This window comes from Catharus ustulatus, chromosome 2, assembly GCF_009819885.2.
Source record: "Catharus ustulatus isolate bCatUst1 chromosome 2, bCatUst1.pri.v2, whole genome shotgun sequence".
Lineage (NCBI taxonomy): Eukaryota > Metazoa > Chordata > Aves > Passeriformes > Turdidae > Catharus > Catharus ustulatus.
In genome coordinates, this window is record NC_046222.1 from 31,553,874 (window position 1) to 31,579,931 (window position 26,058).

The 26,058-nt window shown below is 47.5% G+C and overlaps 1 protein-coding gene across 1 annotated transcript; it reads right to left on the reverse strand.

Moving 5' to 3' along the window:
• Positions 1–4,090: 4,090 nt before the first annotated feature.
• AICDA (activation induced cytidine deaminase) lies at positions 4,091–10,151 on the reverse strand. The gene is made up of 5 exons (XM_033087040.1): positions 10,106–10,151; positions 5,490–5,677; positions 4,791–5,061; positions 4,501–4,616; positions 4,091–4,206 (listed from the first exon to the last, which is right to left on the reverse strand). Exons 1-5 carry the CDS (start codon positions 10,149–10,151, stop codon positions 4,153–4,155), a joined length of 675 nt encoding a protein of 224 aa, XP_032942931.1. The 3' UTR covers positions 4,091–4,152.
• Positions 10,152–26,058: the final 15,907 nt, after the last annotated feature.

Here is a 26,058-nt window from a genome sequence, read left to right on the forward strand (position 1 = left end):
CAGAAAAGCTGCAGGCTGAGCAAGCAGCTCCAGTCCCTGCAGTATGAGAGTGTATCTAAGACTGAGCACAGCTGGCTGGGGAATGTCTCCTACATTAGTCAAATAAAACAACTCCAAGCAATGTATAGTGCAGCTAAAGTTTTCTTCCCCCTGTCCAGGGCCTCATGCTGGATGTCACATGCCCTCTTTCTGGACATTATAGTATTTACTCTTTGATCAGCATGCAGTTTAGTACAGCAGTGTCCATAACCCTTCATGCCCAGGGTTCAGCCCTTTCCCGTTGAAGGCAGGACGACAAACTTCTTCTGGTCTGTTTGGAAGCTTGCCAGTTCCAAATCAGCCCAGTGAACTTTTTCACACTAGTTTTATCTGCCAGAATGAATTTTCTCTCTTCTGTGTCCCTGCTGTGCCTCTGCTGGCATGTGAGAGCCTAGAGGTGGGTCTACCACACTGGTAGCCTTTAAAGGCAACCACGGAAGGCAGCTGGTCTGCTCTCATCTTCTTCCGGCCTCTGGACTGGTAAAAATGTGCCAGCTTGTAGGGTGGGGTAGTTCTTAAATGTGAATTACTGACAAGGTTATAGTGAGGAGACATCAAAACCCTTCCTGCTGGAACTTGGGTGCGGCGGCAGCAGCAACAATGGAGTTTTAGCCATATTTAATGCAGGTTTGGAAGCCTGAGGGGAAACCTGTCTAAGACAGAAGTGTGTGAGAGGTTTAAAAGCCAAAAGCAGCCTTCAGAATACTTGCCACCCTTTGGTGCCTCCTCATCTGCTGTGACCTCTGCTCTTGCAGCAACCCACTTTCTCCTTCCCCAGCAGAGGCTGTGCTCATCATTGCTCACGTTGTCTGAATGAGGGATTCTCTTCTCTGCCAAATCCCTTATGTTTTTTCTGTGAACCAAATTTGACTTCCATCACTATGAATATTTAATACATATGTGATGAAATAATGACATTTCTGCTCATAGGAATGCTAAAGGGTCAGCACCAGGAAGTGCAGAAAAACATACTCAAAGACAATGGTGGACACAAATACATCTAGGCTGAAAACCCCCTGAAGGGACAAGTAGCAAGGGACCAGATTCCATGACCCTGAAACCCTTTCTATCCTGATTTCCAAGTACCAGCATGCAGGCAAGGAAGAGAAAGCAAGGAGGGAGACAACATGCTTGTTTGCAAGGGTCTGGAGTGTGTCTTTGCATTGTTCAATGGTAACCTGTTTCTTATTATTGCAAAGTCCAAGGACACCCTGTACTGACCTGGAGTAATGCTGTGTGCAGCTGTGGGAATGATGTCAGTGTCCTGCTCTTCTGTGGACATGTTCTGGGGGCTGCTGAGAGACAGGCTTTGGGAGCTGTTTGCAGCATGGATCAACATCCCTTCAAGGCAGCACCCTCAGCAGGGTGCCAGACACCCCCATGCACCAGGATTTGGCCGCCATGCCCAGCTGGCCACACCAGTTCAGGACAGATCCTCCGCAGCTACCTGGATCTGCCTGTGCCTTGTTCACTGCTGCATGGAGTGTTGATCAAGTGAGACCAGGGTTTTCAGCAGCACCAAGGCCCCTGCTCTGGCTCTTCCCCATGGTCTGGGGAGGAAATGCCCTCCCAGAAATCAGAAGCCCCCATTTCCCACAGCTCAGGCAGCTGGGACTGCAGATGTATTTGCCACAGTTAGCTTTTGTCCAGGTGCATATGAAGGAGAGAGACACCTAGAATAGCCCATCCACAATCTCCATAGGGCTGTAAAGATAAGTGGTCCTCAAGAACATATTAGCATTAGTGGAATGTTCACTATATGCACAGTCTACATAGCAAGAAAAATATCTTAGGTTAAAAAAGTAATGTTACTGCATAACAGTCACCCTCCAGGAGTTATTCTTGGCAGATACACCTAAAGAGTTTGAGGTTGAATTAATTTAGAAAGCCAAATTAAAGAGTATCTTGTAACAAACAAGAATTGGTATTTGTGAACAGAAAAAGCACAGTTAAAACAATCTCATAGCAAAAGAGCTAAATTCCTATAGTCGAATCACATGGATTAACTCCAGAGTCCACTCTGAACCTAATGATTTATGTTCAAAAGAATCTAAACATAGGATGTATTCTTAATGTAGTTCATGATTCTTTGCATTTACTCATTGCATTTTTTCTCTTCCTATATGATGTCACCTGTTGTCATGTTTCAACAAGTATCTTCAACTCAGTTGTCAGAATTTAAGCAAAAGCCAGTATCTCAACTCCTTTTTTAAGAAAATGCTAATTTTTTCTAACAATTTCACTGAGGACAGTGCTGTTGTACAGGCCAATATCAAAAGCTGAAAGACAAAGATTCTTTATACATCTTTGCTTCTCTTCTTGCTTTGTGAAGCATATTAGGTCAGCCCTTCTGCGTCCAGTAAGGTCAATTATGAGTCATGAATGGGAACAATTGGCTGGCCATCAATGAAAGAAGCATCTCAAGTACGTAACTTCGGAGATTTTTGGTAGTATTTCCAAAGTATCTGAACAATTTATCTGCCTTGATCTGCTGGGTGACATTGTCAATAACTTCAAAGCTACAAGTAAAAGTATGAATATAGTTCAACATTTCCAGGTTGTGCCTCCAGAAATCAGAAAGAAGAGATGACATGTCAATCCTCTGTGTCCAATTTACCTCCTTCACCCGCATGAGACCAAAAAAATGACAAAATCAGATGCTTATTTGTAAGACCTTTATTTATATAAATAAAATGCACCATATGAAACAAATATACAACACCATGCTTGCAAATTAATGCTTTGCAAACGGCTCTCAGTGCTATTCCTGGTTGAAATTGCTCCAGCTGAGAGTGCCTCGGGAGCCTGAGGTTGTAGGAAGCTTGTGATGCCCCTGGTTGTGGCCTCTCCTGGCAGGAGGAGCTCTGTAGGAGCAGGGTTCTCTGCTGTCCTCCTGAGCTAGCCTAGCACCAGAGGAGGTGCTCTGAGGAGCCTCCAGCCTTACCCAGAAAGAGGAACAGGATGGAGCAGAGAACTTGCAGCCATCATGAAGGAAATGACAGAGCACACCCAGAGTGTAGGATGCACTTAGCCTTGTCAAAGCCTCAAGAGGTTAGATTGGAGAGGGCAGTCCTGCTGTAATTTAGGTGGTGGGAAGGTGATGGTGAGCAGGCATGAGCTATGAGCCCGTATCTTCAGCTTGTAAAGACTCTGTCTACCAGATCAGGAGCTAATGGGGTCCCCTAGTGGAAATAGAGTGATTGCCAGGCAGGAGGATGGTTTGATTTTTGCCCCTACAGAACAGGCTAAAGAGCTTTGCATATGCCAGGATTTATTTTCTGGCCAGCTCTCAGTACAGTCACCAACTAGACATTGCTGGCCATATTATGGGTAGTAAAAGACCTGGAAAAACAGAAGACTGTGGGACTCTAAAGGTGCCTCCAGCAGAGGCATTTGGCTGGGGAGGGAGCATATTGCATGTCTGGTCTGGGGGAAATGCTCAGTGGGTGAAGGTTTTCAAGCTGAGCTACCTGGGCTGTCAAGGACTCGCTTCAACACTCTCAGCTGAGCTTTCCAAGAGCTGGTCAACTTTGCTGTTAATACATAGGTTGTACCACTTCAATTGTGACAGTTTTCAACTTCCTACCATCATCCAGAAGGAAAAATAAACCATTTCACGGGGGAGGACAAAGAGCAGCTGAGTGTAGTGCAGCTCTAAGAGTCAAAAAATGTGCTCCCTGAAGGCTTCATGAAATGTGCAGGCCAGTGCAGTGAGGACACAATCACACAAACAGCTTTGCAGACTCTCTGCTCCCACCTGGGCAAGGCTAAACCCAGAGCTCCATTTATTGGATCACCTGGATTAGCTCTGCAGGGACTGAGGGAAGACAAACCACTCTCTGGCAATGTCGCTGCAGTCCTGGCTATTCCCAGTTAGCAGTGGATAAGGTGTGAGCCTGGGGAAGGTGTCTTCACAAGATCAGCCTAATTCTCCTTGGAAATAAAAAATAAGGATAATCTTATCTCTAGACACAGGGCTGGAAGGAAGAGCGACGTAAGGAGGGAAGAGGAGAAAGGGAGAGAGTTGTAAATCAACTCTCTGTTGTAAGGGAGAGAGTTGGAAATCAAAGAACAAGTGTTTGCAAAGTCTTCTGGTTGCTGATGACTTTCACTTCAAAGTCCCAGAATTTTAAAAGCATCTCGTAAATCATCTACTTCATACAGCGGCTGCAGGACAAAATATAAACAGTAGGTCAGTTGTCAAGTGAGCAGGAACCCATGAATATGAGGAAGGAATGGCAGAAGATGGAATGAGAGGTGGAAGAAGGGAAAATGAATGAGGAGAGGAGAGATGAAGAAAGTTGGGGGAAGAGGCATAAGAGATGTGGAAGATGAAGACACATGAGTGAATGAAATGGCAGATGGCAGGGATGAGCAGCAAGAGCAGAGGGGAATTGTAGTGAGGAAGAGAGGAATAAGAGAGGAAGAGGCACTGGAAGAAGAAGGAGAATTGGCCCTTACCAGGAGGATTCGTCGGAGTTTCCTGGCAAGATGGACAGAGTTTTCATGCAGCCCTTCCCAGCCTTTGAATGCCTGTTCCCTGTTCTCCACAAATGTGTTCCAGCAGTAGAAGAAATCTATGCAAGGTACAGGGGAGTTACAGGGCACTCAGCAGGACATTGAAGTCTCCTAGGATCACTAAATCATCACACTCTGCATCATCTTCCCTGGCTCCTTGCCCTACCTTCTCCTCCTCTCCTCCTTAACGCCCCTTAGCTCTCCATCACCTCTCTCCTGCCTGCACAGCTCACCTTTGAAGGTCATGATGGCAATTTGTGCCCCGGCCTTGTGCAGGCGCCTCAGCCCCTCGGGCTCTGCCTTGCGGTCCTCGCAGAAGTAGAGGCGGGCCATGAAGATGCGGAGGGTCAGGTTGGGGTAGGAGCGCAGGAAGCTGGCGATATGCTGGGCGCAGTCGTAGCAGGGGCTCCAGGAGGTGAACCAGGTGATTCGGTAGCAGCGCCCCGGGTCCAGGTCCCAGGCTGCGATGTAGCGCAGGAAGAGCACCTCGACGTGACAGCCCATCTTGGGGAAACCCGGGAGAGAGGGACAGGGCAGGGCGTGAGGTGGTGGGGGGAGCAGGGCATAGACGGGGCGAGGAGGGAGGAGCGGCGTGGATGGGGTGTCGGGGAGGAGGAACAAGGTGGGGCCGTGCTCTTGGCTCGGCACTCTCGGGAGCAGGCACGGCAGTACCTAAGGGCTAGAGAGGGCACTCAGGTGGAGGCACGTACAAACGGGACGGGTGGGAGCTAAGCAGGAAGGCAGGTGGACTGGTAACGCAGCAGAGTGTGGATGTCACACTGTGGGTGGCACGAAGTGCAGCTTCACCCGGAGGCTGCATCCCTCTCGCCGTGTGCGCCGGCGTGCCCGCACTGCTGCCGCAGCCCGCTGCTCCCTGCTGCCCCGGGCAAACTGGAGGCGCCCCGAGCAGGGTGCCAGTGTGCTCCCCGTACCTGGTTGCGCAGGTATCCGAAGTCCAGGGAGCACGAGGTGGCACTGTCCCGGCGCTTTACAACGTAGCACAGGTAGGTTTCACGCCGGCCCTTGGCCTTGCGCAGGTTCCTGAAGTTGTAGAGGAAGAGTCTCCTCTGCATGAGGATGCTGCAGGAGAAGACAGGAGAGAATTTACATTGGCCCCACCCTGCAGCCAGCAGTTTACCATGTCTCTTTTGAGGGCTCAGCACCAAAAATATCCTCTTCACATCCAAGCCTCTGGGTATGAGAAGAGTGTCAGTAATTTGCATGAAATGTTCTAGGGAAAGGATGCAGACGTGACTCTGGGGATGAAGCAGGTGACCTTGTGAGTGGAAATGGTATGTGAATTAATAGTGATTAGTCAAACAGCAACTATGGCTGGGCAGAGTGTGAAAAATATCTGAAAATATCCAGAACGTGGACACCAATGAGGGAGAAGGATGAAGGCATCTGAGAAGATCTCTGAGGATGAGAGGGTGTGGAGTTCAGTGATCAAGAGATGTTAGTTTTGCTATATGAACCCTGAAAATCCACCAGGGCAAGGGACAGATGAAATCTGATTCTCTCCAGAGAAGACTGGACTGAACATCTTCCAAGCACTGCCTAAAAGAAGAGCAGAGATGAAAGTGTGCAGGACTAGGGAAACATGCCATCCGGTAGCCGATGGAATATGTAATAAAGGGTAGGCATGCTGACACCTCTCCAGACACAAGACACATTTCCACAGCAGACAGACATCAAGACTGGCATGGGCCTGCTCCAGGGATTCTTCTGGGCAGAGGCAGCAGGAGCACAGGGAGGGTGTAAGGTAGTCACCAGCCATATCTAACAGCCTCGCTGCCAAGGGGAGGGACGAAGGCAGCTGGGTTCATTGAGGTGAGATACTCACCTCCCCCGCAGCAATGCAAAACAGAAGTGAATAGGTTAAAAATAAGCATGTCCTTTGTCATCTTTTCCCACTGTTAGGCTGATGTTCAGCACAAAGATGGGGTAAGTTTAAAAGATAATGAGCTGCTTTTTCCTGGACGATCTCCAGTGAAATGTAGAAAAGGGGAATTTGGGTTTATTAGAAATTTAAATCTGAGAGTCTAGGCACACATATACACCCTTCACCTGTTTGCCAATGTCATCATAAAGCTTGAGCACTGCAGAGCACCTAATGACCAGCTACCAGGCATCCTCTCTGCTCCCCCAGGAGTTTCTGTCCCTTGAGCATCCTGACACACGGCCACTGCATCACAGACACTCATTCATACACTCATGCACATCCTCTTGCCTTTTGTTACCTAGTGACATTGTGTGACACTCCCTACTGCTCCTCACTTGCATCAGACACATTCTCCCTCAGGCATCCTTGCTCCCCTGATTGTCCCACAGACAGGCAAATTACTCTTTCCTGCCCTGTCTCCCTCAGCCTGCAGTGCAAAAATACCTGTCCTGCTCACACAGAAAGAGGAAGCACACACTTACTCTGTTATGCCGTGCAGGCTCCTGCAGGAGCTCATCACATGCAAGCATGTCTTCTGTTAGAAGAAAGTTCATGAAGAAGACTGCACTCACTCAAGAGGGTAAAGCATCCCCATTAAGTGTTTAATTAAGCCCAACAACAGTCTGAGGTTGTTCCTGGAGGTCTGTCCTGTAAGCACTGTTGCAGTCCTGCTCTGTTGGGCTTGCAGGTTGTGTCAGGAGTAGAGCACGAGCAGATCCAACTGCATTTTGTCACTCCTTTCTCTGGCTGTTCATGTTGTGTGCGTGTTTCCCGTACCCACTGTATGCTCTTAATCATCTTTCTCACATTTAGAGCTGACTCACTTCCTATCAACTTCGATTCACCCCTATTCCTGCCTTTGTACAAACATTTAAAGATGAGCACCTGTGTATATTCCTAAAACACACGTACACACACACACACACATTGGTCTCCTCATAAAATTATCAACCAGTGGTTCACCACAGGTTTCTAGGTCTTAGATGTGTTATTGCAGGGATGTGGAAAAGGTTGTGCCCTGTAACAGAGATGCTGGAGAGGGGATCTGTTCTGTGGTGACAGATCCTCAGGTTGTCCAGAAAGGATAACCCAGAAAATTGTACAGGTGTGATAGGCCAGAGGCTTGCAAAGCACTTACCTGGGGTGTGCCACAACTGCAGAAAACAGAGCAGAGGCACTGTACACAAGGCAATTGCTTGCTGAAGAAACATAAAAGCCAGGTGAAAAGCAATTACAATTATGTTGATGTTTCATTAAAACCCACATGGAAAAAAGCTTATCACATCAAAAACATAAGGGAAAACAGACTTCCCCTTTTCTTTTTTTTTCTTTTTTTGTTTTTTTTTTTGAGTTTTGGGCAAAATAATATGCTTTCAAAACGTTTCTCAATTTTTCTCTATTCAATGTTTTTGCCCCTGCAGAGTAGCATGTGGATGCAAATAAGAGTGAAGAACAAGAAATGACCCCAAACCACAGAAAAATAAAATTATGGTCACTTAGATTATTTTTCGGTTTCAGAAAAAATTGAAGACAATTTGAGTCACAGAAGATGTTTGTTCAACTATAAATGTTCATTAACATCAGTTCTTTTTCTCCCTTTCCTCTGGAGTTCACCACCCCAGGGTTTTTTTCTCCAGAGAGGATTTCAGAATATGGCATGTGCAAACAGAATAAAGAATGAACAGATGTTGTGTGGAGCAACTGAGCAGATGTCTGGTGAGGTATAAATTGCTGGATACACATGCAACTCCTATGGCTTTAGCATAGCTCAAGGGAAAGCAGCAAGGACACAGAGGCTGTGATTATACCTGGGCACTGAACAGAGATCTTCTCCTCAAATGAAGATTCCTGACATCACACTGAAGCCCCCTGAGTGTGTGCATAGTATGCAGTTGTGGAGAGTGATTAGTCATAACAAGCTCACAGAGTAATTGCAGTGCAAGTAGAGGATTGAGGCGCTTAAGCGGCATATAGCATCTGACTGTTCATACTTCTGTTATCATCCTTTGTTTCTAGAAAAGAAAAACAATGAAAGGAACAGAGAATAGCCACAAGAAAGAAATTACAGAAAGGGGAAAGAGTACAAGTGGCAGACAGTCAAAGAGAAAGAACAACAGAGACATAGAGATGCAAGTTGCAAGAGCAGGACAGGCAAGGAGTTAGTTCAGTGACTCAGATGAGGAAAGGGAAAGGGATGGTCAACACCAGAGGGAAAGCAAGTTAATTCTGACAGAAACACTCTCATCTCTCATATGAGCAAGGAACTAGAGGCACTCATTTTACCTGTCCATGACTCCCAGGGTCTCTCTCAGGTGATGGGAATACAGGGAGGTTATCTCGCAGACTCTGTCTGTGTAGCCCTCTGACCCGATGCACAGAAATGTGGACTAGCCTGTGGGTCCCCTTCCCATTCACCCCTATGTACTCCCTGCTGGCTTTCATCGGGGTGTGGTTGAGGGAGGAGTTAGAAGGGTCTCTGGAGCTGCAGGAGCTGAAGATGAAAAAGATGCTCAGCACCCATTGGTCACCACCCCCCCACACTAGTTACTGGCCCCCCCCACCTGCAAAATTATTCTGAAAAAATATCAACAGCATAACAAGGCAGGAAACATTGTCTAGTGGTTAGAGGGGGGCCTGAGAGCTTGTGTACCACTAGCGTGAATGTGGGTAAAACCACACCATCCCTCCGGGCTTCGCATCACGCAGCTGTGCAGGGATGCTGGTGACCCTGCCCTGCTCCACCACAGAGGCAGGTCAGTGCAGCAACCTGGAGCCACGCTGCTGGAAGCAGCTCAGGGAGCACCGAATTGTGGGCAGACTTTCCCAGCTCCTCTGTGACCCCCCAAAAGGCCTGGCAGTTCATGAAGCAACACCGAAGCTGAAGATGAGAGCGAGAGGGACTCAGCCCTCAGGGCTCAGTGGGGAGTGGCTGGCCTCACTTTGGCACCTGAACATTGCCACGGGTGTCTGAGCCCTGTCAACATGCCAGGAGTGGTGGCAGACCTGCACTGCAAAGCTGTACACAAAGCACCAGTGGGGAGTGACCCTTGGCCTGATCCTGCTGTTCCAGGTGGTACTGGCACCAGCGCCGAGCTCTGCCGGTGGCAGGGTCACAGTCAGGACCCCCTGACTGAGGTCTGCGCTGTCACAGCCAGGCTGGCACTCAGGATGCACACACCTTGCTCTGCCAACACTGCTCTGGGCTGCCCAGGCTCTGCTCCTGCCCTGGGACCCATCCCCTCTGCAGGGCTGAAGGACAGCCAAGGGATGGGGCAGTGCAGGGAAATTCTGCTCCCTTTCTGCCCCAGTCGGGCATGGCTGAGCAGGGTTTTTGTTTACCTCACGCTAGGGTAATTCTTCGTTTTTTCTCTGCTTGATTTACTTTCCTTATTAATTTTACTGGTTTTCTGAATGCTAAGGCTTTGTGAAACCGGTGTATGCAAAAACATTCAAAGGACAGATGAGTTGCCAGAACAGAGCAGACTCTCTAGCCCAGCACTTGGAGAGGACTTGTTTTTGACAGCAGGGAGCACGGCATACTTCAGGAAAAGGAGAAACACTCCTGCAAGGCCCAGGCATGGGCTGTCCTACTCCTGAGGGAAATACCTGGGTAGGACACATGCTCAATGAACACACATTTGGGCACCTGCATCGGTCTCAAGAGCTGTGGCAATTATCCTCCTTGAGGATCTGGCTCCTAGTGTTTGACCAAAGCTAGAAGAGACTGAAATCCTTGAGAATCCCTGTCCTACTTAACTGAGTCTAAGGGAACACTCTGGCTAATGAAACAGCTGTCCCCTTTCAGCCTTTGTTCTAGTAGCACCTTGTGACAAATCTCCTAGGTCAGACTAACACATCACACTTTAATACTAGATTTTCTTTTAATAATTCAGAGAGGACATTTGTTACAGTGGACATCAAAGAAAAAAGACAGAAGCAAAACCAAAAAGCAAAACACTCAGGGAAACTTGCTTCTTAGACATCACAACTGTTTGTGTTTCATTCAATAAATCAAAGTAAATTCACCTTTATTCTTGTGCTGGTTCTTAATTTTCATAGCCAAAAGACTGCAGAAAATTTTATATAAAATGTTCTACTTTGAAAGCTGTCAAGAAATATCTCCATGGCCAGCCTGGTCTTCCCCATAAATTTAATTGGTGCAAAATTATTTTCTCAAAGGTGTTACATGTCAAGACTCATAAAATGTATAACTAGATCCTTTCTTTGGTCCTGCCTGTAAGTGGAATTCATCCTTCCATGTTTAAAACACGCTCTTTCCCTTAAATGTTGAGAGTTTCTGTGCTCTCCACAGAGATAAAAAAGAAAGAATGGATGAACAAGTAGATGAACTATAATTAATGGCAAAGCTCTCAAGTCTAAACACTGCTGTAGGCTTTCTAATGCCCTTCCTTTAGAGTGGTAACTTCCTTCACATGTGAGATGCAAGAGCACAAAGTCAGTGGTAGAGATTCTCTATCTCTAATTCCCAGAGCAGAAACATGTTGGTATGGATGTGTTTTAGTGTCTTGTAAGCAAGACTAGGGCACATTTCAAGAGGGACCTTCAGGTCCTTTGCAGTTCTGCATAAAACAGGAGTTACACTCTCTTGCCACAGCAGGATTTTGCTCATTAGCAGATGTCATCCCTGCTCTGGTTTAAAATAAAATTTAAAAAAAGGTAGTTTGGAAAACCATGGGAAAGTTGCTGATCCCTGATCTGTTTGCTTGTCCAGCTCTCTCCCTGGTTATAAATTGCCAAATCTGTTACATATGTCAAGCATACTCTGGGAACTAATACACATGGAGATACACTGACTACTTCAGCTTTCTGTCCCTTCTGCTCAGTGAAAACCTATTTGGAGAGGGACCTGAAGATGGGAGAGTAAAATACTGAAGATGCCTCCATCACTGTTTCTGATCAAAGCCTGGGTCAGTTGAAGGCTGGTGGGAAAGGCTGGAGAGGGTCCCTGTGCTCTGTGTTTGGAGTGTTATCTAGCAAGAGGCACTGCTCCAGCTTTTTGGGATCATGGAAGAATGTTCTAGCATCCCTTCAGGTTTCTTGTGCTCAGGGCTTTGTTTTCTATCTTGGAGTGAGAACAGAGAAATAACTGCTGGCTGAAGAGCAGTGGTCAGGTGTGAGGTGGGGTGAGAGGAGGAATGCCACCATTACTTTTACGAAAGATTCAGAAAGCAAATTACCAAGAAATTAGACAGCAAAAATAAGTGAATAATTTAAATTATCTAGCCCCAAAGCAGAGGAGAGGTTGCTTGTTTAGTCAACAGGAAGTCATGTGTTGGTGCATACCATTATAAATATATATTTATTTTTTCCATTCACCCTTTGCTCAGAAATCACCTTTTGAAAGTAGCGCCTCTATCACCAGTTGGTTGGTTTTACACTGAACACAAGAAACGCAGACACCTGCTTCCCCTGGCCTCAAGAGAAAACCTCAAACAGAAAAACTTTCTCTGCTCCACAAGTGCTGATGCACAACAGCCCCTGCACAGAGACCCTGAACAGAGGAATGGTGGAGCTCCTTGCAGTTATCCTGGCAGATAAAGAAGCTGTTATGCTTATTTATTATAAGCACATAGAATGCAAGCATGTACTGAGCATGAGACTATATATCAATGTTTATTACACACACACTGCACTGTGCTCACTCCACAAAGAGTCGTTACCCTGTTTGGAATGACAGACCCAACACAAAGGTAGTGCAGCTGCTCAGACACTTCTGCCAGGCACACCATTCCCATTACTCAGTCCTGGGAGCAAAAATCCCCTCCACACTAGATGTAGAGCAGCTTGCTGTTAGGACATGGGGCAGAGAGCCTTGTCCCCAGAGCTGCCAACTCATCCTGTGATGCAGCTGTGGATGCCATGCCTGGGGAGAAGGTTTCAGCAATTGCATTACAAAGCAGTGATTTTTGTGGAATATGAAGCACCACAGAGATATATAAAAGCTGTGAGGATGTGTGTGAGGTCTGTCTGGGGTGGACTTCACCAGAGAGGGGTGGTGTGGTTGTGGGGTTTGCAAATGCAAAGCTAAAGCACTGTGGGGTGAGTGTCACGGAGGCTGTGTCTAAATCAGACAAGAGCAGGGATCCCAGGTTATGAGAGGCAAGGGGGAATTAAAAAAGGCAGTCTGACAGGGTGGGTTTACAAAACTTGCACTGCTGCATGCTGCAGGTTTGTCAGTGATGCCACTGATGCAGCACTGAGGGCATCTGGTTGCTGGGTGTGCACTAAGGTTATACATTATGGTGTGTTTTACTAGTAATTCAGCTTTCCAGGCTTGCACTGCAGAATCTTTACCTGGAGACTTGACCTGCAGTTTATTTTTGTTTCACTGTTGAGCTTGTTTTGGTGCTGGGGGATGAGGCAAATTAGGGTGAAACTATTGAATTGAGTACACATTTTTCAACCGCAGGCCTGTGAGCGCTTCTCCTTCTTGCCCTGCAGCTCTCTGCCAGCTCAGCCCGGGGCTCCTTATAGGAACTAATAATCCTCAATTCTGAATTGTGACCCCACGATTATTTTCTTTCCCTGCCTGTATTAGTACCCTCCATCATGTCTCTGGGTCACAGCACTTCCAGCCCTTGCTACCAGAGAGTGACACCTGCTGGGATCACCAGCAGGAAGACAGGACAGGGACTAGATTGGGTTGAGGAGTTTGAGACCTGGGGAATGGCTTCCCCATCATGAGTGCAGATAAGAAATGTGATCAAAATCCACATACTCTAAATGTTCTCTAAGGTGTTCTCTGGCTTGAGGCCGTGACATGTTTGGGAGTTTATCTCATTTACGCTAAGAGAAACAGACTCTGTGATGAAAGCAGAATGTGCCCTCCCAGTGCTGAGAGCTGGTGGGGGTAAAGTACCTACCAGAGCTGCTTGCACCCTGCTGCTTCCCCTTGCAATGCCTGCAGCTTCAGCCTCCTGCATGCCCTGCCCATCTCACTTGGCTCCTGACTCTGTGCTGACCTGGAGAACACCCTCTGTGTGCTCAGCGAGCTGCAGGCTCTGTCCCGGTGTTATCCCATTCTCCTACAGCTCAGTCCCCTGGTCTGGGCATCTCACACCCTGCTTCAGATCTCATCTTCCCCCTCCTCAGTGCAAGTCACTGGCTTCATATCTCTGCAATCACCTGCTAGCCACAGGGAGAAACTTGGTTTTGCACTGCAGTTTTCCACAATGAGGCTCACCTTCTAGCTGTGGTTATGGTTTTGCAAACCAGTGCTGCCTGTGATTAGCTCGCATTTGTGCAGTGCTGCAGCTCGTGCTACTCAGTGCAAAAAGAGCTAGCACCTGGGGCCTGGGTGGTAAATCCTGATTTTAACTTCCCTGTTGTCTTTGGAGAAGTACTTTGTTGGAGAGACTGTGATAGAAGTCTTGGAAGGTCAGTAAAAATTGTGTGTTGGATGTTCCTTAGCTGTCAGTCGTGTGCTGGGTACCTTGCAGTTGTACAAGGTTTCCTTGGCTGGAAGTCCTCATGGGCATCTCTTGATCTTGCATTCACATACACAACCAGGTAATTTCCTTTTGCCCAGTCTGTGCTCAACATGGGGACACCAGGTCCACTCCTCTCTTCTATCATTTTTGTGTAGGTACAGGTAAGGCACGGGCAAATTTACTTAAGGGTGGCTAGCTTGGTCCCGTTCCAATTTGGAAAACTGGGAACAAGGCCAGAAAAGCTTTTAGGTTGGAGAAGCGAAAATCTACCATGAAGCAGTGCCTCTGGGGACTCTCAGGGAACAGAAATGGCAAAGAGGTTTGCAGAGACTATGAAGAATTCATACACTTTTCCTAAGCTAAACCAGTGAGCGACTACAAAGAGAGCAGCTGATGGACAGTGGAGGCAAAAGAGAGGGTGTGTGATGACATGCTGGGATCAAGCAGAGCTGATGAGAGAATCACTGATCACCACAGGACAGAGAGACACAGGAGCAACTACCAGGCAGAAAAGAAGCACTTCCGAAGGAGCCAAGAAGGCAGCAAAGGCCAAGACCCACCTGGCCCTCGACTGGCACTGCCAAGGAGCCCTGATTAGCTCTGGTTGTGAAGAAAGTCTCAAGGAAAGTCAAGATGCTGGAAGCCAGCATAGCCAAGAAATAGCTATATTCATATAGAATATGAAAACTGACAGACCAAAAGAGGCAAAGATCCAACTAAGGGCAAAACAGTGAAACCCAAGGTTACCAAAGCAAACCCAAGGCAGAGAAATTGAAAGTGACCTCAGGGCGAGAAGGTGGTGCACAAGAAGTGGATGCTGTGTGAGCATAGAAAAAGTGACCTGCTGCAGGGACACAGACTGCAAATCCTTTAATTGAACAACTGATTTTTTTGTCATGTTTTGCATTTTTGAACATAATTCCCTCAAAGGCAGAGAATTTATTTCAATAATTTTAATGACTTGTTTTACAATTTAAACTTGTGCTTTGTATTAGTTAAGCTTCTTCTTGGTATTTTCCTAAGTTGTCTGCAGCAATACTGTAGAGGAGACAGAGTTTGTTCAGAGATGCACAGCAAAAAGAACAGAGGCAGCAGACAAAATATGCAATAAAGAAATTTCTGATCTGTCAACAGGAAACTATTCTCCATCTTAAGTGTGATGCAATATTAGAACAAGTTGTGGATTCTCCATCCCCTGCTGATTTTTTCAGAATTTACTTGGACAAGACTGAGCAATCTGAGCAGCTTTGAAGTTAGCTCTGCATGCTAACTTTCAATGTAAGTTTATCTGTGATCTTAACTGTGAGCATATCCTATCTCAATATCTACATTTATTTTTAAAAATGCACAGCTTAACCTACATTTGTTCTTACATTTAAGCAGGTGACATCTGACATGACTTAGTAGTTAGTTAGACACACTCAATTATATATGCTTCTCTATTACACCTTTTTGCTAATTTGTGACCAGCTGTATTGGTATGGAAAATGTAATCTTATTAAAATGCCCAAAACTGCATTCTGATAGATAATTATTCATTAAATGAACGGAATGTTTTTCACAGTTCACTGTTTAAATGTACTTCAGCATACTAGCAACAAGCACATGCTGGTTGCATTTTAAGTGATATAACTCATATCATTGAACATGTTTTTATTTGAAAAACTAATTTACACTAATAGCAAAAATAGACAATCAAATACCTTTGTGGTATTTCCCACACATTTTTGAATAACTTTTTTTGATGGACTGAAATCCAGCTCTCTATTTTGTGTGAGTTTATTCCAACTTGCTGCATTTCAGGTGCTAAGGATAGCAGAGAATAGAAATAAAAGCAACATGCTAATGATAAGAGAGCAGGGGGTGAAGAGATTAGAACTGGAATTCTGATTTCCTGTGCCCCAGTCAAGGAGCTGTTCACAATGTCACCATTGTGTCAGGGATCAATACTACAGGATAGTGCACTTTAATACCTCCGGAAAAAAAACCACCCAAACAATTTTTTTATAAAAAATTAAAGCTAAAATCCCTTTTGGTTTCAACCCAGCTGTTCTTTGTCTAGTATAGGTGCTCTTTTTGGGTGGTGGCAAGGACAGTCCGCTGTGTGAAGGACAAGCCCACACAGCAGCCAGCAGTACATCCTCGAGGGATCATTCCAAGCCAAGATGTCAACTCTCTTTGTTCTTGCTGCGGATTCTTGTGGATAAGATTTAGGCAACAAGTTTCAGGAGCATCTAGGTGACATGTCAGCTGCTTCCAACAGCCTTCCCATGCCTGCGAGCTCCAGCAGTGAGGCACTGCTTCAGACTGGGGAGCAAACATCGGAGCACTGGCTTCAAACAGCAGCCTTCACACTGGTCACACAGATGGGTACTGGGGAGCTGTGACCAGCAAAAGGAATAGCCATTGTGTGGGAAGTGACCACAGGGCATCCAACTCCCTCTCCAGGTCAGGAGAGGTTATGAAAATCAGCCACAAATGCAGAATCATGCTTCTAAAAACAGGACTCTGTCAGCTTTCTTTGTGGCTACCCCAACTGCACGAGTAGTGCACCTACCCGGAGGCACATTTAAAACCACTTCCCTGGTTTGCAAGAGAAAGTGATGTCCAGAAATCATGTCAATTCAGGCTGGAGTGGCAGGGGAGATAAATCTGTGTGTGGGAACAAGTGCTAATGAAGGGTGGGCCAACTCTAGTGTAAGGGAAAAGGAAAAATAAGCTGAATTACAAACAGTTGATGGCATATGTTGTGCTTGGCTCACACAGCCAGGGGGAAGTGCCAATACAGGAGCACTGCAAAGGCTGAGTTTAAGAGGCAGAGCAGGGTCTGGCCTGTGCAGGTGGGAGCAGTGTCTCCAGTCACTGGGGCTGAGGCTGTATCCATTGCAGCAGACCCAGATCAGGACACCACAGCTTCAGCCAGGAAGGGGCGCAGAGGAGAGCGTTGTGCAATAACCTCCATTGTGTGGTTTAGTCCTGAAGATCTATGGGGCACTCTCAGAGGCAGCTTAATGGATAATTTGGCCCACAGCCACTTTTATTCTAGAAATACCATCTAAATGCAGACTTGACTGCTGGCACATGAAGATGCTGGTCACAGTGCCCCATGTCTTACTGCTTCATCTTCTCAACCAAAAAATGATGTAGTCAGTGCCTGATGAAAGTATGAAAAAGTCAGAAAATCAATGAAAAGGAAATTTTCCTAATCTTTTTGACCTAGATGTGTAATTTTTAATGTAATCTCTCAGTTATTCCTATTACTGAGTTAAATGGTTGTAGTGAACAAGATCTTCTCTGCTTATGTGGTATTTATTACAGCTTTTATCTTATTTCAGTCATCCTGCCATTTTATTTGGAGATGTTAATTCTCCACCAGAAAGTCACGGCACGTGCACAATGAAAAGATGTGTTCTCAGCACAAATTTCATAGGCTGGGAGGACTTATCCCTGTGTTCAGCAGTGTCCCGGTTTAAAGGGACATTATTATCAGGAAAAGGAAATTCAGGAACTCTCAGGCACAAAAAAGGTATAGGTTGGGAATAACAGTTCTTTACTGATATATTTATAAGACAAACAAAAACAGCATCAGCTATATGAAAGAAAAAAAACAGAGACAGAACAGAACGGAATTCAGTCCCAGTCCCTTTTTCAGTCGCCGATGGCTCTCCGATGGAGCAGGGCAGGCGGCCTCTCAGTCGCGGCTGCTGCAGGAGCAGGGGTGGGGGCGAGGTGGCCTCACCACCCCAGGTGGAAGAAAAGGTGAGGAAGGAACTCTGCTGACCGTGGGCGTCCCAGTTCCCAGTTGTTCAGAGGAAGCAGGAAGCTTTAGCAGTCCAAATCCAAGAAGCCTGATCCCAACAGGAGAAAAGGAACCTCTCTCCTCGAGTTCGGCCGGCGAGCTGTAAGAGTTCTCCTACCCCCAGTGTCCTCTTACTTGCCGAAAACAAAAGCAGGACTCCACCTTTCCCTAATGGAGCCATCAGGTTGCTTCAGCTAGTCCTTTGTCTCCAGCTCTTAACGGCTAATAGGAGAGCCATCCCGGCTAGCTTAACATAATAATGGGAAAAATTTCTAAACCTCGCCAACCCACAACATTATCCACCCCAAATTTTTTCCATGCTAACATACTACATTAAATTAGAATCTTTAAATTACATACATACATGCAGTTACAGACACAGTATCATAGATAGTTCACCCTAGAACAAGGTCTTCTTGGGGTATGCATCGGGTTTTTCCATCCTTTTGCATCACCCACCAGGTACAACCGGGTCCTTGAGCAAAAACCACCCCACGGACAGGATTGTCTTTGCTGGAGGCAGAGTTCACCCAAACAGTTTTCCCTAGCATACCTCTCATGTGTACCACTGGAACCTTATCCCCATCTGGTGTTCCCAAAAGCTCAGATTGGGCAGGGCCTGCTCGGTTAGTGGAACCTCGGGTATTCACTCACCATGTGGCCTTTGGTAGATTACTTTCCCAGTTCTTGAAAGTCCCCCCACCAAGTGCCTTCAGGGTGGTTTTAAGCAGGCCATTACACCGTTCGACCTTCCCAGCTGCTGGTGCATGGTAGGGGATGTGGTACACCCACTCAATGCCATGTTCCCTAGCCCAGCTGTTTATGAGGCTGTTCTTGAAATGAGTCCCGTTGTCTGACTCAATTCTCTCAGGGGTGCCATGCCTCCAAAGGACCTGTTTCTCAAGGCCCAGGATGGTGTTCCGAGCAGTGGCATGAGGCACAGGGTAGGTCTCCAACCATCCGGTGGTGGCTTCCACCATGGTCAGCACGTAGCGCTTGCCTTGGCGGGTCTGAGGCAGTGTGATGTAGTCAATCTGCCAGGCCTCCCCGTACTTATATTTGGACCAACGCCCACCATACCAGAGGGGCTTCACCCGCTTGGCCTGTTTGATGGCAGCGCACGTATCACAGTCATGGATGACTTGAGAGATACTGTCCATGGTTAGATCCACCCCTCCGTCTCGTGCCCACTTATACGTGGCATCTCTGCCCTGATGACCTGAGGCGTCATGGGCCCATCGAGCCAGGAACAATTCTCCCTTGTGTTGCCAATCCAGGTCTATTTGTGACACCTCTGTCTTTGAGGCCTGATCAACCTGCTCGTTGTGTCGGTGTTCCTCATTAGCCCGACTCTTGGGGACATGGGCATCCACGTGACGAACTTTCACAGGTAGCTTCTCTACCCGGGTGGCAATGTCTTTCCACTCATCGGCAGCCCAGATTGGTTTTCCCCTACGTTGCCAGTTTGCCTTTTTCCACCTTTCCAGCCAACCCCACAGAGCATTGGCTACCATCCATGAGTCAGTATAAAGGTAGAGCTTTGGCCACTTCTCTCTCTCAGCAATGTCCAGGGCCAGCTGAACAGCTTTGAGTTCAGCAAATTGACTTGATCCACCTTCTCCTTCGGTAGCTTGTGCAACCTGTCGAGTGGGGCTCCATACGGCTGCTTTCCACTTCCGGTTCATCCCCACGATGCGGCAGGAGCCGTCAGTGAAAAGAGTGTAGCATGTTTCATCTGCTGGTAGTTGGTTATACGATAGGGCTTCCTCAGCGCGGCTCACTTGTTCTTGCTCCCCGTCATCGGCGAGACCAAAATTTTCACCTTCTGGCCAGTTCGTAATTATCTCCAAAATCCCAGGGCGATTTGGGTTTCCGATGCGGGCGCGTTGCGTGATGAGGGCAATCCACTTGCTCCATGTGGTGTCGGTGGCGTGGTGGGTAGAGGGAACCTTTCTTTTGAACATCCACCCCAGCACTGGTAGTCGGGGTGCCAGAAGGAGTTGTGCTTCCGTCCCAATCACTTCTGAGGCAGCTTGGACTCTCTCATAGGCAGCCAAGATCTCCTTCTCTGTGGGAGTGTAGTTGGCTTCAGACTCTCTGTAGCTCCGGCTCCAGAATCCCAGAGGTCGGCCTCAAGTCTCCCCAGGCACCTTCTGCCAAAGGCTCCAGGACAGGCCATGGTTCCCGGCTGCAGAATAAAGCACATTCTTCACCTCTGGTCCCGTCCTGACTGGGCCAAGGGCCACTGCATGAGCGATCTCCTGCTTGATCTGGGCGAACGCTTGCTGCTGCTCAGCACCCCAGTGGAAATCGTTCTTCTTATGGGTGACCAGGTAGAGAGGGCTCACAATCTGGCTGTACTCAGGAATGTGCATTCTCCAAAAGCCTATGGCACCTAGGAAAGCTTGTGTTTCCTTCTTGCTGGTTGGTGGAGACATTGCGGTGATCTTATTGATGACCTCAGTGGGGATCTGGCGCCGTCCATCTTGCCACTTTACTCCCAGGAACTGGATCTCTCGGGCAGGTGCTTTGACTTGCTCTTTTTAATGGCAAAGCCGGCTCTCAGTAGAATCTGGATGATCTTTTCTCCTTTCTCAAATACCTCCACTGCTGTGTTCCCCCACACAATGATGTCATCGATGTATTGCAGGTGTTCTGGAGCCTCACCCTTTTCCAGTGCAACCTGGATCAATCCATGACAGATGGTGGGGCTGTGTTTCCACCCCTGGGGCAGACGATTCCACGTGTACTGCACACCCCTCCAGGTGAAAGCAAACTGAGGCCTGCACTCTGCTGCCAGGGGAATGGAGAAAAATGTGTTGGCAATGTCAATGGTGGCATACCACCTTGCTGCCTTGGACTCCAACTCGTACTGGAGCTCCAGCATGTCCGGCACGGCAGCGCTCAGTGGTGGAGTCACTTTGTTCAACGCACGATAGTCCACAGTCAATCTCCATTCTCCATCAGACTTGAGCATGGGCCAGATGGGGCTGTTGAAGGGTGAGTGGGTTTTGCTCACCACCCCTTGCCTCTCCAGCTCACGGATCATCTTGTGGATGGGGATCACAGCATCTCAATTCGTCCGGTACTGCCGGCGGTGCACTGTTGAGGTGGCAATTGGAACTTGTTGCTCTTTCACCTTCAGGAGTCCCACTGCAGACGGGCTTTCTGACAGTCCAGGCAAGGTGTTCAACTGCTTAATGCCCTCTGCCACTACAGCAGCTATTCCAAAAGCCCATCTGTATCCCTTTGGGTCTTTGTAGTAGCCACTCCTGAGAAAATCTATGCCTAGAAATGGGCGGTGCCTCTGGGCCAGTTACAATCGGATGTTTCTGCCACCCCTCTCCTGTCAGGCTCACCTCAGCTTCCAGCAAAGACAATTCCTGTGATCCCCCCGTCACCCCAACAATGGAAACACGCTCTTCCCCCAAATGTTCTGATGGTATTAGAGTGCATTGTGAACCAGTATCAACTAATACCCTGTATTCTTGTGGTTCTGATGTGCCAGGCCATCGGACCCACACCATCCAATAGACTCTGTTATCCCGTGCCTCTCCCTGGCTAGAGGCAGGGCCCCTCTAGCCCTGGCTATTATTCCTTTCCTGAACATACATAGTGGAGGTTCCTTCAAGTGGGTCTGACAGATCAACCTCCCTTCTGTAATGCCCAGCACCTTGGTCATGGGAGGTTGAGGCTACCTTCACTTTAGTGTAGCTCCCTCGGTTAGCATTTCCCTCCCTGAGTTGACGCACCCGTGCTGCCAAGACAGAAGTGGGTTTTCCATCCCATTTTCCCATGTCTTCCCCATGGTCACGCAGAAAAAACCATAGGTCAGCTCGTGGGGTGTACCCTCTTCCACTAGCTGAGGGGCGTGGGGCTGTAACCTTGGGGTATGAGGCTCGCACTGGTGCTACCTTGATCTTCCTGATCTCCTCCCTCATCTCACTTATGTCACCTCTCATCCCCCTCACCTCCTTCATCTCCTCCCTCATCCCCCTCATCTCCTGGACCACGGAAGAAACCTGGGCCTGCACTATGCCATTCATCATACTGTGAAAATCCTTCAGCTTGTTAGCAACAGAGTTCACTGTTTCTCGGTGCTCATCAGCATTAATCATTGCAATGGAGGTGGTGTATTGAGATGGCCCTCGGTTTGCCAGGTTCCACAGCATGTGACCTGTGCACCTGACCTTGTCAGGGTCATTGTCATGCTGTCCATCCCTCCCAAAGAGTACCTCCAGTACCGCCACCTCTCTCAGCTGTTGGATCCTTTCCTCAATGGTTTTCCAATGCATTCTATTGTGGTACTCCTGCATTCTTTCTTTGTTGACAAACCTCTCTCTTACACTCATTAAAAGCCGCTCCCAGAGGGGAAGTGGGCCTGGCTCCCTTACGAATATCTGGTCCACACCTGAGTCCTGGGACAAGGATCCCAAATTCCTTGCCTCTGTACCATCCAAGTGCACACCTGTACCCATAAGGTCCCAGACCCGAAGTAACCAAGTTGTCAAAGCCTCCTGGCCCCGTCGTGCAATATCTTTCCGCAGATTGCGGAGATTTTCATAAGACAGGGACTCAGTGATGATTTCAACCTCTGGCTCCCCTGCTGCTTGTGAGGGCCCTCCTCTCTGGTCTTCTTTGTCTAGGTGCCTTGCTTTCATTTTAGACTTCCTAGTTTCTACAGGGGCGACTGCTGCTGGCTGTGAGTGCCCTTGCAATTCAGCTGGACCCTGGGCAGATGTAACATCTATGGGTTCCACTACAGCATCACTGGATTCTCCCCCTTTATGGCAGGGCTTCTCACCAGCTGGGGAGAGGTACTCCTTCATCATCTGGCCCATCTCACTCATCTGCTTCACTAGAAGCCCCACCTACTCCAGGTGGTTTCTTTCTGAGGTGGGCTGTGGGGCAGGGTCAGGCTCTGTGGCAGCATCCCTAGTCTCTGGGGCAGGGTCAGGCCCTGGGGCAGCATCCCTAGTCTCTGGGGCAGGGTCAGGCTCTGGGGCAGCATCCCTAGTCTCTGGGGCAGGGTCAGGCTCTGGGGCAGCATCCCTATTTCCTGGAGTAGGTATCAGAGTTGTTATCCAGCTCAATCCCCCCTTATCTCTTAATGTTAAATAGGACAAGACTATCAGCAACACCAGCCACTGTACGATATCATTAGCATTCAGAGGAAATCTGAACCCTTCAAAAACTGGTGGGGTAGACCCAAAAATTTGGGTGAGGGGTTGGGAGAAAATTTCCCCTGGTGTTATTCCCTCACAGTAGGTGCCATTATAAAAGTAATCCCAAAAACATGCATTTAGTGTGTGGTATCCCTGAATCCATGTACCCGCCGTCCAAAGGAAGTTAAAAATCCATGAATTCCTCACCTTATCAACCCATAAAGCAAGTTCGATAACAGTCACAGTAGCCTTAGTTACAGGGCCCATGTTTATGTAAGGGTTTGCAAATGGGAGAGATACATGTATGAACACATGCAGCCCAAACCAGATTAAACTGGACCACACGTTGCTGGACCACATGTTGCTAGCACACAAAAAGACAATCTCAGGCAACTGAAGAACTGTTATTCCTTAACCTCATGCCCCATGTTCCGGGCGCCAAGATCTGTCCTGGTTTAAAGGGACAGTATTATCAGGAAAAGGAAATTCAGGAACTCTCAGGCACAAAAAAGGTATAGGTTGGGAATAACAGTTCTTTACTGATATATTTATAAGACAAACAAAAACAGCATCAGCTATATGAAAGAAAAAAAACAGAGACAGAACAGAACGGAATTCAGTCCCAGTCCCTTTTTCAGTCACCGATGGCTCTCCGATGGAGCAGGGCAGGCGGCCTCTCAGTCGCGGCTGCTGCAGGAGCAGGGGTGGGGGCGAGGTGGCCTCACCGCCCCAGGTGGAAGAAAAGGTGAGGAAGGAACTCTGCTGACCGTGGGCGTCCCAGTTCCCAGTTGTTCAGAGGAAGCAGGAAGCTTTAGCAGTCCAAATCCAAGAAGCCTGATCCCAACAGGAGGAAAGGAACCTCTCTCCTCGAGTTCGGCCGGCGAGCTGTAAGAGTTCTCCTACCCCCAGTGTCCTCTTACTTGCCGAAAACAAAAGCAGGACTCCACCTTTCCCTAATGGAGCCATCAGGTTGCTTCAGCTAGTCCTTTGTCTCCAGCTCTTAACGGCTAATAGGAGAGCCATCCCGGCTAGCTTAACATAATAATGGGAAAAATTTCTAAACCTTGCCAACCCACAACAAGCAGCTACCAATTGTCAGGAAAATCTAGCACAGATACCCATGGTTAAAAATAATGCTGGAGAAAATATTATGTTTCTCTAGGGGAAAAAGAGAGTTTCCAGGAAGACCTGTGATTCATGAGTGAAAGGAAGGTGACAGCAGAGGACTAGCAGGGAGTAAAAGGTTCCAAATTACAGATTCGATCTGGAATCAAGTCTCCCCACAAATCTGGAGGAAATACAGCAAGAGACAAATAAACCCAAACACATGAGAGTTGCCAAGAATAACAGGAAATAAATTTTCTTTTAATATGGATTATATAGACTCTAGCATTAAAACAGTGTTCTCCTGGACAGGAGCACCTCTTCCTGTCCCTGCTGAAAGCAAGCAACAGAAAGGCTTCTAACCACTTCCCAACCTGTATGAAAGTTAAATTTCTATATGCTGTACAGTAGCTATATTACCCAGTTAAGTATCTATAGCGATGTGTATTCACCTCTAAATACAGAGTGCAGACTTGATCTAGTCCAATTTCCAAGATCTCACATCCCATCTCCATCCTACCTTCCTCCACACAGGCAATTTTCACAGGTATCCCAGCATGGAAGTCAGTGGCTGTCTTTGAGAGCAAGCTCTCAGTACCCTCCTCTCTATGGAAATATGCATCCTTTCAATACAAAGAAATCCCTCCTTCATTCCTAGTCTCATGAGCCTGGAGTACTTGAGGGGAGCATCATCCTCTGAGTAGCAGTGCAGTGCTCCTTCTTGTAGGACAAAATTCTAGTCATTGCATGATTTGGAATTCTTTCTCCTGAATACTGGATTAATATAGAGAGATTTAGCCCATCCAGAGCTAATGTTGACCTCACATGGAATCTGTCTGCGCAGGATGTCTTCCTGTACAGGGGATGTAACCTGTACTTGCTCCATACAGCAGAAATGCAGGTCCTGGCACGATGGTCCTACACAAATTGTTTTGCTCTTTTTCTGAGACCTCTGTCTCTGTGCAGCAAACTGTCCCCCTTACTGTGTGACCCTGGCTCCGTGCAACAGAACAGTGCTCCTGCAAGACTGAATGGTCTATGTTCTGCAGAAGAGTTTATTATGTGAGGGAAGGAATGACAAATCTAGCAAACTGGCTTTCAGTTACTTGGGAACAACCCAGAGATCCTGGAGACAGGGTCTTGCTGATCCTCTGGTGCCCCAGAGAGTCATGCCACTGAGAGTCACATGGAGTGATAATAATACAGTTCAGACTGCTCTTCCCTGCTTACCCTGCCCAGTCTTGTCATGAAAACTGCCCATATACCTGGAAATGTTCTCCATATATCTAGAAAAGAAAGTTCCTGAGCAGACCAGAAATCCACTTCTGCCACAGTGAATTCTTCTGTCCGGGCTGGCCTGTATAAGTGCTTATACCTACAGATATGTTTGCCTTTCCCATCAGCACCTGGCTCTGTGCAAGTCAGCACAGTCAGAGATTCTGCAGGAAAATCCCAGCTCTCAGATAAACAGCAGTACCAGGTATTGATTCTGCTCCCACATCCGATTCCAATTTGCAACTCCTTTCTGCTTTGTGCAGGAGCTTCCAGGTCAGGAGGTAGGAGCTCAACTGGAGATTGAAAGCAGGCACAGAAACTGGAGAGTGTGGAGGTAGCCAGAACAAGACAAGACACCAAGACAAGATAATTCATTGCAAGGTCTCAGTAATGTCAGGTCACACAGATTCTTTGTGGGCTCTCTCGGGCTTAGGAGTGGAGGCAGCTGTAATTACTGCTCCCTGGAACTGGCCTGGAATGGGCATCAAGAGATGTCTTCAGTGGGAAGAGAGGGACAAGAACAAGGAGTAGAAGAGGCAGCACTCTGACCCAACACAATCTTCTTGAGAAAAATGTAATTCTATACAAAATCCAGAATTTTTCATTTGGTAGCAGGTGTGTGTGAGGGAGGCAATGGGCTTGAGACAAAAACTTCCCAAAGGTAGTTATAAATGATCTGTTGCCACCCAGGGACAATGAGGTCTTGGGTTGAAGACAGCTCATCTCCCAGTTCTGTCACTTTCCTGAGGCCAGCAGACACAAGGA

What these genes read in the sequence shown, in the direction of transcription:
- AICDA (XM_033087040.1), bottom strand. Translation starts at nt 10,151, where the DNA reads ATGCAGGTGCCCAAATGTGTGTTCATTGAGCATGTGTCCTACCCAG. An exon ending in TGCCATCATGACCTTCAAAG is followed by an intron (nt 4,617 to 4,790) that starts GTGAGCTGTGCA and finishes TACCTTGCATAG; the next exon opens with ATTTCTTCTACTGCTGGAAC. An exon ending in AACTCCGACGAATCCTCCTG is followed by an intron (nt 4,207 to 4,500) that starts GTAAGGGCCAAT and finishes TTTGTCCTGCAG; the next exon opens with CCGCTGTATGAAGTAGATGA.